Raw genomic sequence first — 17,849 nt, 5'->3', positions numbered from 1 at the left:
ATCTTCCACAGGTCATGGGTTGAAATTCCCACAACCCTCCTAGTACTTTAACAGCTTCTTTTTGATTTCATAAGAGTGTATGGATTGTGGACATTGTCATTTACATTTGCACTCTGCCCTTTCCAGGGTTCAGAGGGAAACTTATTTTTACCCCAAAATAGTTATGATGTCCTAAGGCAGGGGTGCCCACACTTTTTGGGCTTGCGAGCTACTTTTAAAATGACCAAGTCAAAATGATCTACCAACAATAAAATTTAAAAAAAACACAACGCACACTGTACGCATAGAAAATGTTAATTATCATTCTTATTCCAGGGTTTTTCAAAGAGGTCAAAGCAGATGACTCTATGCACTATCACCTCAGTAACAACCATACAAAAATAGACAAATATACCCCCTCCCTTTTTACTAAACCACGATAGCAGTTTTTAGAGCGCAGGGAGCTGCGCTGAATGCCCAGCGCTGCTCTCGACGCTCATAGGCTCCCTGCGCTAAAAAACTCTATTGCGGTTTAGTAAAAGGGGACCTTAGTGTAAAATATAGACAGCAGATATAAATTGAGACACATTTCGATCACTAAATTTAAAATAAAATCATTTTTCCTACCTTGTCTGGTGATTTCATGAGTCTCTGGTTGCACTTTCTTCTTCTGACTGTGCATCCAGTCTTTCTTCCCTTCTTTCAGCCTGTATGCTTCCTCTCCTCCACACCTCATTCCCTCCCCCAACTTTTCCTTCCTCTCCCCTGCCCTTTCTTTCTCTCTGCCTCCCTTTCCTTTTTTTCTGTTTCTCTTCTTTCCTTCTGTCTCCCTGCCTGCCCTTTTTCTTTCTTTCTTTCTCCCTGCCCTCCCCCAAGACACTGCCACTGCCATCGGGGACCCAAACTGCCATCGGGGACCAGGACCCAAACCGCCACCAATAACAGGCCCGAAAGCCGACGCCAATAACACGCCCAAAAGCCGACGCCGCCCCAACCTCTCCCTGCTTCGGCCGACCAGCATCGCGAGGAACTGTTGGGGGAAATGCTGCCGGGTCCTGCCTTCGCGGAAACAGAAAGTAGGCAGGACCCGGCAGCAAGAAGAGGAAATGCTTCACTAACATGTCTCCCGCCTTAGCCCTTAGCGAACGCTTGCTTCAGGGCTCTCAACATGTGCGTGCAGGCTTCCCTTCTCCCCTCCCCCCCCAGACATAACTTCCGGTTTCGGAGGGAAGAGAAGAGAAGCCTGCACGCACACGTTAGAGCCCGGAGCATAAGTTCGCTAGGGGCTGAAATCTCCAAGCCGGTTTTTTGGGGGTTTTTTTTAATGTTCAGCAGCGGCAGATGACAGCTAAAAGGCCCTAGGGAGAACACTGGAGAGGAAGGCTGATCGGCCCGTAGATCAGGACGGCAACACGAGTGCGATCGACTCGAGTTGCCTTCCTGAGCTACTGGTCGATCGCGATCGACGCGTTGGGCACCCCTGTCCTAAGGCATCATCTCATATGGCATGGAACCATTTCCTAAAAGAAAGCACCTGTGGCTCAGTGATTAAAGGTACTGCTTTCATCTTCCAAAGGTCATGGGTTCAAATCCAAGTATGGTCAAATACCCCAACACATATTCCTATTTTTTTAGTGGCCATTCTGCCATCTAGGTACATATTTATGATGTCACAATGTCATCATGATTGTGCTTTAGACACGTCCACTTGCTCTAAAGCACAGCCATTGTGAGTAGTGTATCTCTTTTTCTTTTCTTAACCTTTTGGAATTGAGGTTTAATATGCAATATATATATATATTTTTTTTTTTTTCATGTGCTTTGCTTGAGTAATGCATTATTAAACATCTTTTTCTACCATTATCAAATAGGAATCCTCTTTACCCCCCAAATAGAAATTTAGTATGCAATATATATATATATATTCATGTGCATTGCTTAAGTAATGCATTATTAAACATAAAAAATAGAAGCTCCATTGACCTATATGCGGACGCCTCCAGTACGCCTAGGAGACACCTAAGTCGCATCCACCTAACTGAAGCCTATCTAGCGCCCAACTCATGCTCAAAAGTAGACCTGCTTTTGCAAGCAGTCCTCTCACTTATAGAAGCCAATTGGACAAGTGTTGAAGGTACATGTTTGATATTTATTCTAGTGAAATGACTGCTTGCAAATCAAGAGAATATAAGCTTGGCTTTGGAATTGATATGCGGTGAGCGTGTGTGGTGCAATGGTTAGAGCTACAGCCTTAGCACCCCAACGTTGTTGGTTCAAATCCCTCACTGTTCCTTGTGACGCTGGGCAACTGGAGCAGAAAAGAAATATGATAAAGGAGCCAAATGTAAATATCCTATGTGGTATTTACATTTGGCTCCTTTATCATATATAAATAATTAAAAGATATAAAATATATTAGTGGTGCCAGCCTTTTACTGCATACAATTTTAATGTAAAAAAAAAAACCCAGCATAAAATCGCCATTCTAATTTAATCTAATCTAAACCTTAAGTTTATATACCGCATCATCTCCACGAATATGAAGCTCGACACGGTTTACAAGAACTTAAAAATATAGGTAGAGAAGGAAAAGGTTTACATGAACTTATATGTAGAAGGGAAGAAAAAGGGGGGAGGATAGAATTACAATTTGGTGAAAAGCCAAGTTTTCAGTTGTTTGCGGAATAATTGGAGGGAGCCCAGGTTCCGCAGCAGGATGGTGAGGTCGTTCCAAAGTCCTGTGATTTTGAAGAGAAGGGATTTTCCCAGTTTACCTGCATAGTGAATGCCGAGTAGAGAGGGGAAGGCTAGTTTATACCTTTGGGTGGTTCTGGAGGAGTCGGGATTTGAGGAGTTGTAAGATAGTGGGATAAGGGGAGGAAGGATGCCATGAATGATCTTAAAAGCCAGGCAGGAGCATTTGAAATGGATTCTGGAGATCATTGGGAGCCAATGAAGTTTGGCAAGGAGTGGGGAGACATGGTCAGATTTGCGTTTTGTAAAGATCAGTTTGGCTGCAGTATTCTGGATTAGCTGGAGTCTTTGAAGACTTTTTTTTGATAGGCTTAAGTAGATGGCATTGCAGTAATCTAGTTTGGAGAGGATGATGGATTGGACAAGGATGGCAAAATGTTGTTGGCGGAAGTGTAGGATCTTACTTTTCTCAGCATGTGGAGGCTGAAAAAGCATGATTTTACCAAGGAGTTGAGGTGGTCATTGAGGGAGAGAGAAGAATCGATAATGATGCCAAGGACCTTGCATGAGAATTCAAGCTGCAGTGCATCGCCTGAGGGTAATGCGAAGAGGGTGGGAAGGTGTTCTAATTTTGGGCCGAGCCAGTGTAATTTTGTTTTTGATTCATTTAGTTTCATCTGTACCGAGAGGGACCAGGAGCTTCTCATTATGCAAGCTGTAATGTTCTCGTGGAGGTTGGTGAGGTTCTGGTTTGTCTCGAGGAGGACAAGGATGTCATCCGCGTATGTGTAGATTGTTTCAAGGGGGGATAGTTGAAGGAGTTTCAGGGAGGACATATAGATGTTAAAGAGAATAGGGGATAGGGGTGATCCCTGAGGGACACCGCAAGATGGTTTCCAAGGAGTGGACATGGTGCCGTTTGTGTTGACGGTGTAGGAGCGAGAGCGTAAGAAGTTTGAGAACCACTTTAGGACGGTGGAATCAATTCCTATCTCGGAAAGTTGGTAAAGTAGTATGTCATGGTGGACAACATTGAAAGCAGCAGAAAGATCGAATTGTAATAGGACAGCAAATTTGTTACGCGAATGTAGTTGTTGCACCTTTGAAATTAGGGAAACTAGGAGGGATTCGGTGCTGAAGCTGGGTCTGAAGTCATATTGGTAGGGATGGAGAATGGAGAATCTCTTGAGGTAGGAAAAGAGCTGGGTAGCGACTATGGCTTCTAGAAGTTTAGTAAGTAGAGGGATATTTGCTATGGGGCAGTAGTTAGATGGTAAGGAAGGGTCGAGATCGGCTTTTTTCAGAATAGGTGACAAGGCAATGTGTCCCATTTCTGTGGAGAACAGGCCTGATAGTAAAGCAGAATTAATAAGTCTAGTAAGGGAGGAGATGGCCTGCGCAGGAATGTTTTCGTAAAGGTGGGAGGGGAAAGGATCTAGGATACATTTGCAGGATTTCAGTTTGAGACATAGTTTAGAGATCTGGGGATCAGATACGAGTTCAAAGGTAGTCCAGGATCTATCAGCGGGGATAGGGTTGGAGTCGTTGGGAGGCAGAAAGTTGTAAGACTACTGGGGGGAAAGAACTCCTTATGGTGGAAATCTTTTCATTGAAAAATTTGGCAGATGGGGGGGAAGGGGGAAAGGTCGAGTCATTTTATGACATCATAACGCTAACACATAATAATGTTATAGACGTTATTAGGAAGTCTATGCAATACCTAAAAGGCAATTCTGATGTGCTTAGATTCACTTAGCACCGCTGAGTGTGATTCTCAACCTCTTCCCCTCGTCGGCCATCTCCCTCCCTTCCCATCACATTCGCAGGTGCTTTTCAGAATCAAAGTTTTCTCTCTCAGAGCAGCCTGGACATGGCAGCCTTCTCACAAGTTGCGTGCAGCTGCCCCGAAGCTTCTACTCTGATGCACCTTCCTGTTTCTGCCTGGGAAGCTTACATCAGATGAGAAGTTTTGGGGCAGTGGTGCACGACATGTAAGAACAGTTGCTGCATCCGGACCCCTCAGAGAGAGAGAAAACTGAAAAGTGCAAGCGAAGGTGAGGGGAAGAGATACCCAGACTGCTGTGGGGCCCAGGACAGCTGCCCTGTCTGCCCTCCCCTAACGCCGGCCCCTCCCCTCACTCCTCCCAGGACGGGCCTACCAGCCTCTTCAGCCAGAAGTTACATCAGAAGGAGGGACTCGGCAGCAAGAAGGTTCCAGTCGGAGCAGCCCTGCCGTCAGGAAGCTTCGAAGAAGCTGGTAGTAGGCTTGCCCCGGGAGGCGCGAAGTGGCCGACACAGCCCAGGAGAGTTGTAGGTTTGTTGGTTGTTGTTGTAGTTTTTGTTGTTTTTTTTTGCTGCCAGCGATCGGGAGGGAGGCTGTTGGACCCACAATAGGGAGGGAGGGGGGCTGCTGGACTCACAAGGGAGTTGCTGACCGGTAAGAGTGGGAAGGGAGGCAACCCATGGCAGATACTTTACTGCAGGGATAAGGCCATCCATGGGGCGGTGAATGGCATTGTCCCCTTACCCGCGGCAACCAGTCTTTCCCCCTCCCCTTCCTGCGGGTTACCTGCGGCTAGCAACAGGTAACAGTCACCATGTCATTCTCTATTAGGGACCCATAGAAGTTTGGTTTTACTTTAGTTCACGCAAAGTTCGTTGTTTTTATCCCATTCTTGAATTGCTATTAAATAGGTAATCCATTTATTCAGGGTAAGTAAGTCAGGTTCAATGGGTATGATTAGTTGCATGTTGTCCACAAAGATGTAGAACAGTGTTCATCAACCAACTTAGCTCAGCTAGTGGTTTGAGATATATATTGAACAGAACAGGTGACAGTACCGATTGGTATCCCACAGGTCAATGCCAATGGTGGCAATGAGATGCTGCTGAACAGTATAGACCAGGGGTGCCCAATAGGTCGATCGCGATCGACCGGTAGATCGCCAAAGCAAAGTGAGTCGATTGCGGAGCCCATCCCAGGCTCCATGATAGACTCACTTTGCCTTGGCGATCTACCGGGCCAATCAGCCTTCCTCTCCCCGACGTCAATTCTGCCGTCAGAGAGGAAATTCTGGCCAGCCAATCGCTGCCTGGCTGGGCCGGAACTTCCTCTCCGATGGCAGAATTGACGTTGGGGAGAGGAATGCTAGTCGGCCTGACGCAGGGAAGCAGGGAAAGCTTGGGGCGGCGGCAGCTTTGAGGCCTGTTATCTGATGGCAGCGGCAGCTTGGGGGCCTGTTCCCCGAAGGCAACGGCAGTGGCTTGGGGGAGGGCAGGGAGAAAGAAAGAAAGGGGGCAGGCAGGGAGACAAAAGGAAAGAAGGGAAACAGAAAAAAAGAAAGGGGGCATGAAGAGAGAAAAAAAAGAAAGGGAGGCAGGGAGAAAGGGCAGGGAGAGAGGAAGAAAAAGTTTGGGGAGGGAATAAGGTCTGGAGAAGAGGAAGCATAAAGGCTGAAAGAAGGGAAGAAAGATTGGATGCACATTTAGAAGAAAGTGCAACCAGAGACTCGTGAAATCACCAGACAACAAAGGTAGGAAAAATGATTTTATTTTAAATTTAGTGATCAAAATGTGTCTGAATTTATATCTGCTATCTATATTTTACACTATGATCCCCTTTTACTAAACCGCAATAGCGTTTTTTAGCGCAGGGAGCCTATGAGTGTCGAGAGCAGCGCTGGGCATTCAGTGCAGCTCCCTGCACTAAAAACTGCTATCGTGGTTTAGTAAAAAGGGAGGGGGTGGGTATTTGTCTATTTTTGTATGGTTGTTACTGAGGTGACAGTGCATAGAGCCATCTGCTTTGACCTCTTTGAAAAAAACCCCGAATAGGAATGATAATTAACATTTTATATGCGTACATTGTGCTTTGTGTTTTTTTTTTAAATTTTATTGTTGGTAGATCATTTTGACTTGGTCATTTTAAAAGTAGCTCGCAAGCCCAAAAAGTGTGGGCACCCCTGGTATAGACTGTTGCCTATCTGATTGATAGGATCTGAACCAAGTAAGTGCTGTTGCACTGATAACTTCTTCTGCCAGATATCAATGGAACAGGAGAATATCATGAAACACTATCAAAAGCTGCTGAGAAATGCAGTAGTACTAATACCAAATTTCAAATTAACTATGCCACCAAATCAAAACAAACAAAGGTAGTTTACAAAATATAAAAGTGAAATAAAAGGAGAAGAGCTCAAATAAATTTGACAGGATTACTTTCAAGTAAAATCATTATCTCCAAAAGATTTCTCACTAAAAGTGACATCAAAGTCAAAAGAACAAATCCACGCTAAAATAACCATTCTTCTCACATCATAGATAATAAAATGCAACCAATATTAGTATCAATCTCTCTAGTTTTGAAGCAATGAAGAATCCTTGAGTTAGTATATCATGAGATTTAGATATTGAGCCATAAATACAGGAATGAAAATGAGAGGTGTCATACAAATACATTTGAATAAATGGATTCTAAAGATTACTTACCGCATGTGGTGATTGTGGAGCTAAAAGATGTAGCACCACTTGAAAGGCCACCTTTTGAAACTGCTGAAGCTACAGAAGATGTAGATGATGACGAGGGTGCAGTGGAAGAAGTTTCTGATGATGATAACCGCTCTCCAGACTCCATATCTGTAAGAAAAAGGATTATGATTATTTTTACTTCCACTGAAAACATTCACTGTGAACATTTCTATCAGAAGAATAATCTAGTATAATTTGTATAGTCATCCCACACATCTAAAGAAAGATTCAGGAGACACACACTGTTAAAATTTGCAGCATATCAAAATATTGGATCTAGCAATGGTTGTCATCTCCCCCCAGAAAAGTGGTTTATTCCATTGCCTTTATTTCACTGCTATTTCAACTCTAGCATTTTCACATGGAGGGCCATTTTCATAAAGGAAAGGCTATGAGAAGTTTGTCTCTAACTTATGAGAAGTTCACCTCTGATGGTCCAAAGAGAAATTAAATAATTAGGGCTCCTTTTACTTAACAACACTAAAGATTTTTAGCGTGGTCTGGTGAGGTAAATGCTCCAATGCTCACAGAATTCCTATGAGCATCAGAGCATTTATCTTGTTGGCCTGCACTAAAAACCTCCACTGCCGTTTATTAAAACTCAGGAATATTTCTTGTTTATATTTACTAGGTAATGTTTATATCTTTGTCAAATGAGTGAAAAGTTTATCTGCCATATGTATTTTTCTAGAATTACACAGAAGAGGAGACAAATTCTTAGCACTTAAACCAAGAACTCTAGCCCTTGGAGCATCCTTTTAAAAAGAACCCTTCTTAATTGTTTAGCTATGTTTGAGGGCAAATCATATTTTTTGTGAATCCTTAGCAACTGTTGGAATAGCTGACAGTTAGGGAGGAGATTTTGACTTAGATTGTCTCTCATATTCTTTTTTTTTTTTTTTAGTTCAATAATTTTTATTGAGTTACAAATGGATCAATTTTTTTTTTTTTTACCTCCACCAAAAATTACAAAGACTAGGGGACACTTGAGAAGTTACAGGGAAATACTTTTAAAGCAGGAGGAAATATTTTTTCACTCAGAGAATAGTTAAGCTCTAGAATGCATTGCTAGAGGATGTGGTAGGAGTGGTTAGCTAAGCTGGTTTTAAAAAGGTTTGGACAACTTCCTGGAGGAAAAGTCCATTATCTGCTATTGAGACAAACATGGGAGAAGTCACTGCTTGCCCTAGATCGGTAGTATAGAATGTTACTACTACAGTATTTGGGGTTTTGCCAGGTACTTCTGACCTGGGTTGGCCACTGTGAAGACGGCATATTGGACTAGATGGACCATTGGTCTGACCCAGTAAGGATATTCTTATGAAGCTTATAGGACAGAAATTTATTTTTTTTTAAGGCACTTATCACTTTCATGCAATTAATTTAATGTAAATCGCTTAGTAATTATGATAGGCGATTAATCAAATAATGAATAAACTTGAAACTTGAATTATGGCACAGAGGATTTTTTCACAGAAGACAAACAAAACCAAAAACACAATTATGTTGTTCCCAACTGAATACCCTGTCAAATTCCCCTAGTCCGGGGGTCGGCAACCCGCGGCTCCAGAGCCGCATGCGGCTCTTTTCCACCTTTGCTGCGGCTCCGGTAGTGTGTCACGCAGGCATGCAGCTTACAAGTCGGCGTCGCGGCGGGAAATAGCCATGCTGAGCAGTGAGCTCAGCTCAGCACATACACAGATGAAAGCCTTGCTTGCTGATTGGTCCGGCGGCCCCGCCCCGCCGTGCCGCCGGACCAATCAGCAAGCAAGGCTTTCATCTGTGTAGTGCTGAGCTCACTGCTCAGCATGGCTATTTCCCGCCGCGACGCTGGACTTTTAAGGTGCACGCCTGAAAAAGAAATCATCCTGGCCGGGGTCGGTGTCATGCTCCGGAGATCTACAGCCTTCCTATCTCCCTCTCCCTTCTACCTGCTTCCGGCCACATCCCCTGCTCCGCGGCTCTCTTCGGCAACTCAGCAGCAGCGATCGACACAAGCTTCTGACGTCGGGGCCTACCCTCTGCGAGTCCCGCTTGTTTCAACTTCCTTTTTCCACAAAGGCGGGACTCGTAGAGGGAAGGCCTCGATGTCGGCAGCTTGTCTTGATCACCGCTGCTGACGAGTTGCTTAAGAGAGCCGCGGAGCAGGGAGATTTTGCCAGGTGCAGGTAGAAGGGAGAGGGCCAGATGCAGGACTCATGGGTGAGGGAGGAGAAGAGAGAGAGAAAGAGAGAGGGGAGGGAAACAAAAGGAAATATTTCATACTGGGCTGGGCCGGAGTGGAGGGAGGGTGGAAAGATTCTAGCTACAGGGTGCAGTAACAAAGGAAAAGAGGGGAAAGCTGAAAATGGAGATAGTGACACAAAGAAGAGAAAGAGTAAGCAGGACCTACTGAATAAGGATAGAGATACAGAGGGGACATGAAGAGGAGGTGAAATAGAGACATAGAAGTAATGCTGAAAAAGTGGGGGGGGGGAGATAAAGACATTGAAAGGGAAAATGGTGAACATGGGGTAAAGACAAGGACAGAGACAAATGAAGATTCTGAAAAAGTGGTGAGATAGGGATATAGGTGAGATGGACACAAAGAAGGGTGATGCTGGAAAATAGGTGGAATGGTAATTCTGACAGACACAGAAGGGAAATGCTGGATCAAGGAGAGATGGGGCTCAGGCTGGATGGAATGAGGAGAAATGCCTTGTTGGCCCGGAACTTCCTCTCCTACGTCAGAATTGACGTCAGGGAGCGGAATGCTGGTCAGCGCAACACTTCTGCAGGGAAAGCTTGGGACGGCGGTGGCTTGGGGGCTGTTCCCCGATTGCGGTGGCAGCAAACCGAGTGGCTTGGGGGAGGGCACGGAGACAGAAAGAAGGGGGAACAGGGAGACAGAAAGAAAAAGTTGGGGGAGAGAATGAGGTCTGGAGGAGAGGAAACATACAGGAGGCTGGAAGAAAGATTGGATGCACAGTCAGAAGAAGAAAGTGCAACCAGAGACTCATGAAATCACCAAATAGCAAAGGTAGGAAAAATGATTTTATTTTCAATTTAGTGATCCTGTATATAGCATTAAGATAAGAAACAATATATGCAGTGTTAGATTTGTTTTATAATGGTTTTGCGGCTCCAAGTTTTTTTTTCTTTTCGAAAACGGGTCCAAGTGGCTCTTTATGTCTTAAAGGTTGCAGACCCCTGCCCTAGTCACTATGGAAGTCAGTAAAAGGATCTATGGGACCAATTAAGTAAGCTCATCGATTGTGTTTGCGATCATGCACTGATCCGATTTTTCCCCGACCCGATTCACTAACCTTGTGGCCGATCAACCTCCGATCCGCGCATGCAAATAAGGGGAAACGGCATGCAGTAGGAAGGACGCGATTCACTAAACTCAAGAAGAAACACTGATTGGGCTGGCCGATCTAAAAGAAGCGACTACTGAGGGCCAGTCGCTCACGTCCCAGCCGACTCTTCTGCCCCAACTCTACAGTAGTTTCCAAAGCTGAGAAAATGGTGTCCTGCCAGCATAAAAACAACTCACTCAGCTTCAACGCGACAACAACTGTTCGACTTTCCTGCTTCCTGCTGCCCTGACTCTCCTGCTCTCTGCCGCCTGGACTCTCCTGCTCTCTGCCGCCCTTCCCTGCAGTGCGAGCCCATGGTTTTAACCAGTGTTTTTTAAGTGGGGCTGCACCACAGTGAAGGGGCATGGGGAGAGCAAGAACTGTTGGCAATGGTCAGCTGAGCCGGAGGAAAGGGGAAAGGGAAGGGGGAGAGTGGCGCGCGCAACCGGCAGGACTCGGTCGCAACACTTGCCATGAGCTTGTCTGACTTTTAAAATGTACTAAAGCTTACAGCAGTAATTAATTTAATTCATATTTTTCATTGCTATTCTAGTAAATGTAGAAGATGTCTGCCAATGTTCCATTCCAGTGCTGAGAAGAGCGAGTGGGGCTCAATCCCTGAAACCAGCGAGAGGGAAGTCAGGAGAGCAAGTGCATGGGCAGACCATCTACAGACAAAGAAGATGGTCTGTGCATGCGTCAGGATCGCTATCCAGGATCGCTCTGGGGTCGGTGTGGGGCGTGCCTCCAATCGCATCCATTTGCATGCAGATTCATTGTGAATCGGTCGGCCGACCACGGATCGATAAGGTTAGTGAATCTAGGCCTATGTGTTATTGTTGAGGATATGTTGAAACTGTCAACTCAACATGCGGCGGCTAAGAAAGCAAATATAATGTTAGGAATTATCAAGAAAGGAATGGAAAGCAGAGATGAAAATGTTTGGTATGACCACAACCTGAATACTGTGTGCAGTTCTGGTCGACATATCTCAAAAAAGATATAGCAGAATTAGAAAAGGTACAGAGAAGGGTGACAAAAAATGATAAAAAGTTTGGGACGACTTCCCTATGAGGAGAGGCTAAAGTGGCTTGGGCTCTTCAGCTTGGAGAAGAAATGGCTCAGGAGTGATATGATTATGATAGAGGCCTATAAAATACTGAGTGAAGTGGAAAGGGTATATGTGAATTACTTGGATCCCTCTTTCCAAAAATACTAGGACTAGAGGGTATGCGATGAAGCTACTAAGTAGTAGTAGTAGTAGTAGTAGTAGTAGTAGTAGTGCCAGCAAGGCACCTGATCACAGTTACACCCCTCCCCCAATCCAGCAGGGGTGAACACTTTAAAAGAAGAGGTGCCAACGGCTCACCAAGACCAGCAGCAGTATCGGGAGACCCTCTCCAGCAGGGCACCTGATCACAGTTACACCGCTCCCCCGATCCAGCAGGGGAGAATACTTTAAATATATATATTTTTTATTTCTCTTGATACTTATTTTTTATCTCTATTTTTTATTTATTTTACTTATTTATTTTTAATTCTATCTTTAAATTTATTTATTCATTACTTGGTGGAATACTCATTTCTATCTCTATCTCTATCTCTGTCTTTATATTTTATCTTTATTTTTCATAAATTGTCTCTTCAGGTACTTTAGTTAGATTGTGAGCCTTTGGGACAGTTAGGGAATTTCCAAGTACCTATCTTATTTATTTTTATTTATTGTATTTTTGAATGCATTCATTTTTGTAAACCGCTTAGAAACCTCACGGTTATTAGCGGTATATAAGAATTAAATTAAATTAAAATTTAAAACAAACTGAGAAAATATTTCATCACACAATGTGTAATTAAACTCTGGAATTCGTTGCTGGAGAATGTGGTATAATCAGTTAGCTTAGTGGGGTTTAAAAAAAGCTTGGATAATTTCCTAAAAGAGAAGTCCATAGACCATTATTGAGATGGGGAAATCCACTGCTTACTCCTAGGATAAGCAGTATAAAATCTGTTTTACTGCTTGGTATTTTGCTCTGACCTTATGGGCTGTGACTTTACTGTGAAGGGGTAATCCAGCCTGGGCATAGCAGAAAGAGATACAAGCCGCCATCCAGTTGGAGATGGTGCGCTTAGAGATAGGGCGTCCCAACTTGTTCGGATCGAAGGAGATGATAAGTTGAGGAACAGTTTTGTGAGGCTTGGTGCGTTCCAGATAGAAAGCCAAAGCACGCTTACAGTCCAGAGTGTAAAGAGCTGATTCTCCAGGATGAGAATGAGACTTTGGAAAAAACACAGGAAGAACAATGGATTGATTCAGATGAAATTCCGAGACCACCTTGGGGAGGAATTTGGGATGAGTGCGAAGGACCACCTTGTCATGATGAAACACTGTAAAGGGCGGATCCGCAACCAATGCTTGAAGTTCACTCACTCGATGGGCAGAAGTGAGGCCAATGAGACGCACCACTTTCCAAGTGAGAAATTTCAGAGGAGTCTTGTTAAGAGGTTCAAATGGAGGCTTCATAAGTTGAGAAAGAACCACATTGAGATCCCAAACCACTGGAGGCGGTTTGAGAGGAGGATTGACATGAAAAAGTCCTTTCATGAATCTGGAAACCACAGGATGTGCAGAAAGAGGTTTCCCCTGAAGAGGCTGGTGGAAAGCAGCAATTGCACTAAGGTGGACTCTGATCGAAGTAGACTTGAGGCCAGATTGAGACAGGTGCAAAAGATAGTCCAAAACAGAGGACAAGGGGGCATGTTGAGGCTCCTTGTGATGAGAAAAACACCAAGTAGAGAATCTAGTCCATTTCTGGGAATAGCATTGTCTAGTAGCAGGCTTCCTCGAAGCTTCCAAAACAACCCGCACAGCTGGTGAAAACTGAAGGGAATTTACGCTGAAAGGAACCAAGCTGTCAGGTGTAGCGACTGCAGGTTGGGATGAAGCAGAGATCCCTGATGCTGCGTAAGCAGAGATGGAAACACTGGTAGAAGGAAGGGCTCCCTGCAGCTGAGTTGCAGAAGGAGGGAGTACCAAGATTGTCTGGGCCACCGAGGAGCAATCAGAATCATGGTGGCCCGGTCGGACTTGAGCTTGACCAGAGTCTTTTGAATGAGAGGAAAAGGAGGAAATGGATACAGAAAGAGATTCCCCCAGTCCAGAAGAAAAGCATCTGCCTCGAGACGATGAGGGCTGTAGATCCTGGAGCAGAACTGAGGCAGTTTGAAGTTGTGGGGAGCTGCAAAGAGGTCTATCTGAGGCGTTCCCCACAGGGAGAAGATTTGATGAAGGGGCGTGGAATGGAGTGTCCATTTGTGAAGCTGGAGAAGATGACTCAAGTTGTCCGCCAAGGCATTTTCCTCCCCCTGAATGTAGACAGCTTTGAGGAAGGTGTTGTGGCGAATCGCCCAATCACAAACTTTCAGAGCTTCCTGACAGAGGGAGGCTGATCCCGTGCCCCCCTGCTTGTTGACATAATACATGGCGACCTGATTGTCCGTACGAATGAGGACCACCATGTCGTGAAGCAGATGCTGAAAAGCAGTGAGAGCATTGAAAATCGCACCGAGTTCCAGGAGATTGATATGGCACAGACGATCCACACTCGTCCAATAGCCCTGGGTGCGGAGACCGTCCAGATGAGCCCCCCAAGCATAGTTCAAGGAGTCGGTCGTGAGGACCTTCTGATGGGTAGGTATGTGAAACAGTAAACCTCTGGAAAGATTGGAAGAGAGCATCCACCAGCGAAGCGACTGCAGCAGAGCAGGAGTGGCCTGAATGTGACGAGTCAGAGGGTCGGAGATCTGCGACCATTGGGAAGCCAGGGTCCACTGAGGAATCTGCAGGTGAAGTCTGGCAAAAGGAGTCATGTGAATCGTAGAGGCCATGAGGCCCAGGAGCACCATCATGTGTCTCGCCGAGATGGACGGGCGAGAAGAGACCAAGTGACAAAGATGAAGAAGAGCCGCCAGGCGCTGAGGAGGAAGGAACGCTCTGAGTTGAATAGTATCCAGAACAGCTCCTATGAAGGGGAGAGTCTGTGAAGGTTGAAGATGGGATTTGGGAAAGTTGATCTCGAATCCCAGACTCTGTAGAAACCAGATTGTCCTCTGAGTGGCACAGATGGCCCCCTGAGACGTGGAATCCTTGATGAGCCAGTCGTCGAGGTTCCTGAGTGCTGCGGCCACCACAACCAGGGACTTGGTGAAGACTCTGGGAGACGAAGCTAGGCCGAAAGGAAGCACTCTGTACTGAAGATGAAGGTGTCCCACCCGAAATCTGAGGTATTGACGGGAGGCCGGATGGATGGGAATATGAGTGTAGGCCTCCTTGAGATCCAGGGAGCATAACCAGTCATTCAGCTCGAGGAGGGGATAGAGAGAAGCCAGGGTCAACATGCGAAACTTCTCCGTGACCAGGAACTTGTTGAGCACTCTGAGGTCCAAAATAGGACGCAGGTCACCCGTCTTCTTCGGAACAAGGAAGTACCGGGAGTAAAAACCCTTGTTCTGTTGGTCCACATGGACCGGCTTGATGGCCCGAAGCCGGAGTAAAGCCTGGGCTTCCCGAAGAAGAAGGGCGGTCTGGGTTAAGTTGGAAGGATACTCTCTTGCAGGATGTTCCGGAGGAACATGATGGAACTGAAGAGAGTATCCCTCTCTTACGATGGAAAGGACCCAGAGGTCGGTGGTAATAGTCGTCCATCGATGGTAAAAATGATAGAGACGACCCCCGATGGGAAAAAGCGGGGAGGGCAGAATGATGGAAGTTATGCTCCCTACGAGACAGTCAAAAAGGCCTTAGGGACAGTAGAAGGCTGAGGTTTTTGCTGGGGCTTCTGCTGATGCTGCCTCTTTACTGGCGGCCGAATGGTGGGGGCCTGCTTCGGCGGATAGCACCTTTGATAAATCATAGGAGGACGAGACGGACGAGAGATAGCAGGCTTGGGCTTCTGGCGGAGAATAGACTGAAAAGATTTTTCATGTTTGGATAGCTTCTCCGTTGCCGCCTCGATGGACTCGTCGAAAAGGTCCGCTCCCACACAGGGAACGTTCGCCAGCCTGTCCTGGAGATTCGGGTCCATATCAATGGTGTGAAGCCACGCCAAGCGTCTCATGGCCACCGAACAAGCAGCCGCTCTGGCCGAGAGCTCAAAGGCGTCGTAAGACGATTGCATCATCTGCAGGTGGAGTTGGGACAATGATGCCAGCACCTCCGAGTACTCGAAGCGAGCCTGAGAGTCCAGATAGGGCAAAAACTTTTGAAGAATGGATAGAAAAAACTCAAAGTAGGTTGCAAAATGAAAGCTGTAGTTCAGGACTCGAGAGGCCATCATCGAGTTCTGGTAGATGCGCCTGCCAAATCTGTCCATGGTTTTGCCCTCTCGGCCAGGAGGAGTGGAAGCATAGACCTGGGAGGGATGAGACCGCTTCAGAGAGGATTCAACCAAGAGGGACTGCTGCGAGAGCTGTGCCCCGTCGAAGCCCTTTTGGTGCACCATGCGGTAGCAAGCATCCAACTTCCCCGGGACTGCCGGGATGGAGTATGGGGTCTCGAAGCATCTCATGAAAGTCTGGTCCAGAAGCTTTTGTAGAGGCAGACGGAGAGACTCAGCAGGAGGTTGAGGAAGATGCATCGTCTCCAGATATTCCTTAGAGAACTTGGAACCCGAATCCAGGGTGATATCCAGATCCACCGCCATCTGCCTCAGGAAGGACGAGAATGACAACTGGTCCGCCAGGGCTGGGCCTCGAGGCGGGCTCGAAGAAGATGAGGCGGCCTGGTCCGCCGATGCCGAGGACCGGCAAGGAGAGAACGAACCCCCGCAGTCCTCGAGTTCCGGCATAGGAGGAGGGGGTGAGTACTCCAGGGAAAACTCCCGGAAAGGTTGCTTCCGACGAGGCAAGGCGTGTCTCGATGAATGCCTCGATGAGTGCCTCAATGAATGCCTCGATCGACGACCGGAGCTGTGTCTAGAAGCAGGCCTCGAGCGATGAGGCGAGTGATGCCCAGACGAGGAAGCCACCGAGTAGATGGGACTGGAGGCTGTGGATCGAAGCATCAGAGCTGAGATGAGGCCCCCCGAGGCGCTCCCCAAGGTTCAAGGCATTGCGGAGGAAGGGTCCGGGCCAGGCAAGCCATGCATCGAGGGTATCGGTTCCAAAGGTGGCATGGGCAAAGACTCTGCTCCTTGCGAGACATGCCCCGAAGCCAGACCAGACACTCGCCGAGACTCTGCTCCCAGCAGCGAGAGTGTGCGCCGAGGAGGCACCGGAGGCGGCTCAACCTCGTGAGAGGCTTCCACGTGCCCAGGCTGGATCTGGGAGAGAAGCGTCGGCCCAATTTTGGTAAAGAGCTCGACAAATTGCTTCTCCATCAGGGCGTGGAACGACGCCGGCAAACAGGGATCCGCATCAGCAATGGGACCTCCCGCACGGACATCGGTCACTCGGCCGCCAGGGGGCTTGGATTTAGAGGCCTTGGGCACCTTAAGCACCACAGGAGGGATGGGAGGTTGCGCTACCTGACCTGAAGAGACATCGGAAGGCAACGCAACATGCGACGGAGTCGAAGCCGGCACGAACGAGGCAGGCTTGAGCAGACTCGAGGCCGAAGATGTAGAATCGGAAGTTGAAGGCGTGGCGCTCTGTGAAGAGGGCAGCACCGGGGACGCCTCCATGCTAAACAGCGACTCCCACAAAATACAGCGATGCTTAAACGCACGTGCTGTAAGTGTGGAGCAAGGCCGGCACGATTTCGGAAGGTGTTGAGGCCCGAGACACTGAAGACAGCGTCGATGCGGGTCCGTCAACGAAATCGCGCGCTGGCACTTGACACACTTTTTAAAACCGGTAACAGGCCGGGACATAGGCCAAAAAAGCTCCACCGCAAGGTTGAAGCCGCGGAGCCGCAGCCATGCGACCTGCCCGGTCGAACGATCGAACAAAATTTTTTTTTTTTTTTTTAAACAACAAAACGCAACGTGAGCCGAGAATGAGCACAAAAAAAACCAAAACCCGCAGGCACAGAAGGCACAATAAAGGAACTTCGCGCAGAGAGTTTCAAAGGCAAACTTCTCAGCTCCGCGGAAGAAAAATAACTGAGGAGACATGCCCGGTGCATCAGGCAGGAAGGCACTCGCGCATGCGCGGTGTGGGCAACTCGAAACTTCTAAAAGTTTCTACAAGCAAGTATGCTTGTGAGATGTCCGCATCGGGGCTCCGTTGGATGACGTCACCCACTAGTGAGAATACCTGCCTACTTGTCCTGGGATAACATCCCTTTCCTCAGAGCAATCTCCATTGATCACTACC

The 17,849-nt window shown here is 46.9% G+C and overlaps 1 protein-coding gene across 15 annotated transcripts in view; it reads right to left on the bottom strand.

Moving 5' to 3' along the window:
• BAZ2B (bromodomain adjacent to zinc finger domain 2B) overlaps window positions 1-17,849 on the bottom strand; it is a 535,524-nt gene that overhangs the window by 383,288 nt on the left and 134,387 nt on the right. For all 15 annotated transcript variants that reach the window (XM_033946167.1, XM_033946164.1, XM_033946160.1 and 12 more), the window contains exon 4: window positions 7,162-7,308. In XM_033946167.1, the coding sequence (XP_033802058.1) occupies window positions 7,162-7,306 (145 nt within the window). In that variant the 5' untranslated portion in view covers window positions 7,307-7,308. The remainder of the gene's footprint in view (window positions 1-7,161; window positions 7,309-17,849) is intronic.

This window comes from Geotrypetes seraphini, chromosome 5 (assembly GCF_902459505.1).
Source record: "Geotrypetes seraphini chromosome 5, aGeoSer1.1, whole genome shotgun sequence".
Taxonomy (NCBI): domain Eukaryota; kingdom Metazoa; phylum Chordata; class Amphibia; order Gymnophiona; family Dermophiidae; genus Geotrypetes; species Geotrypetes seraphini.
This window is presented reverse-complemented; position numbering and strand designations above follow the sequence as displayed.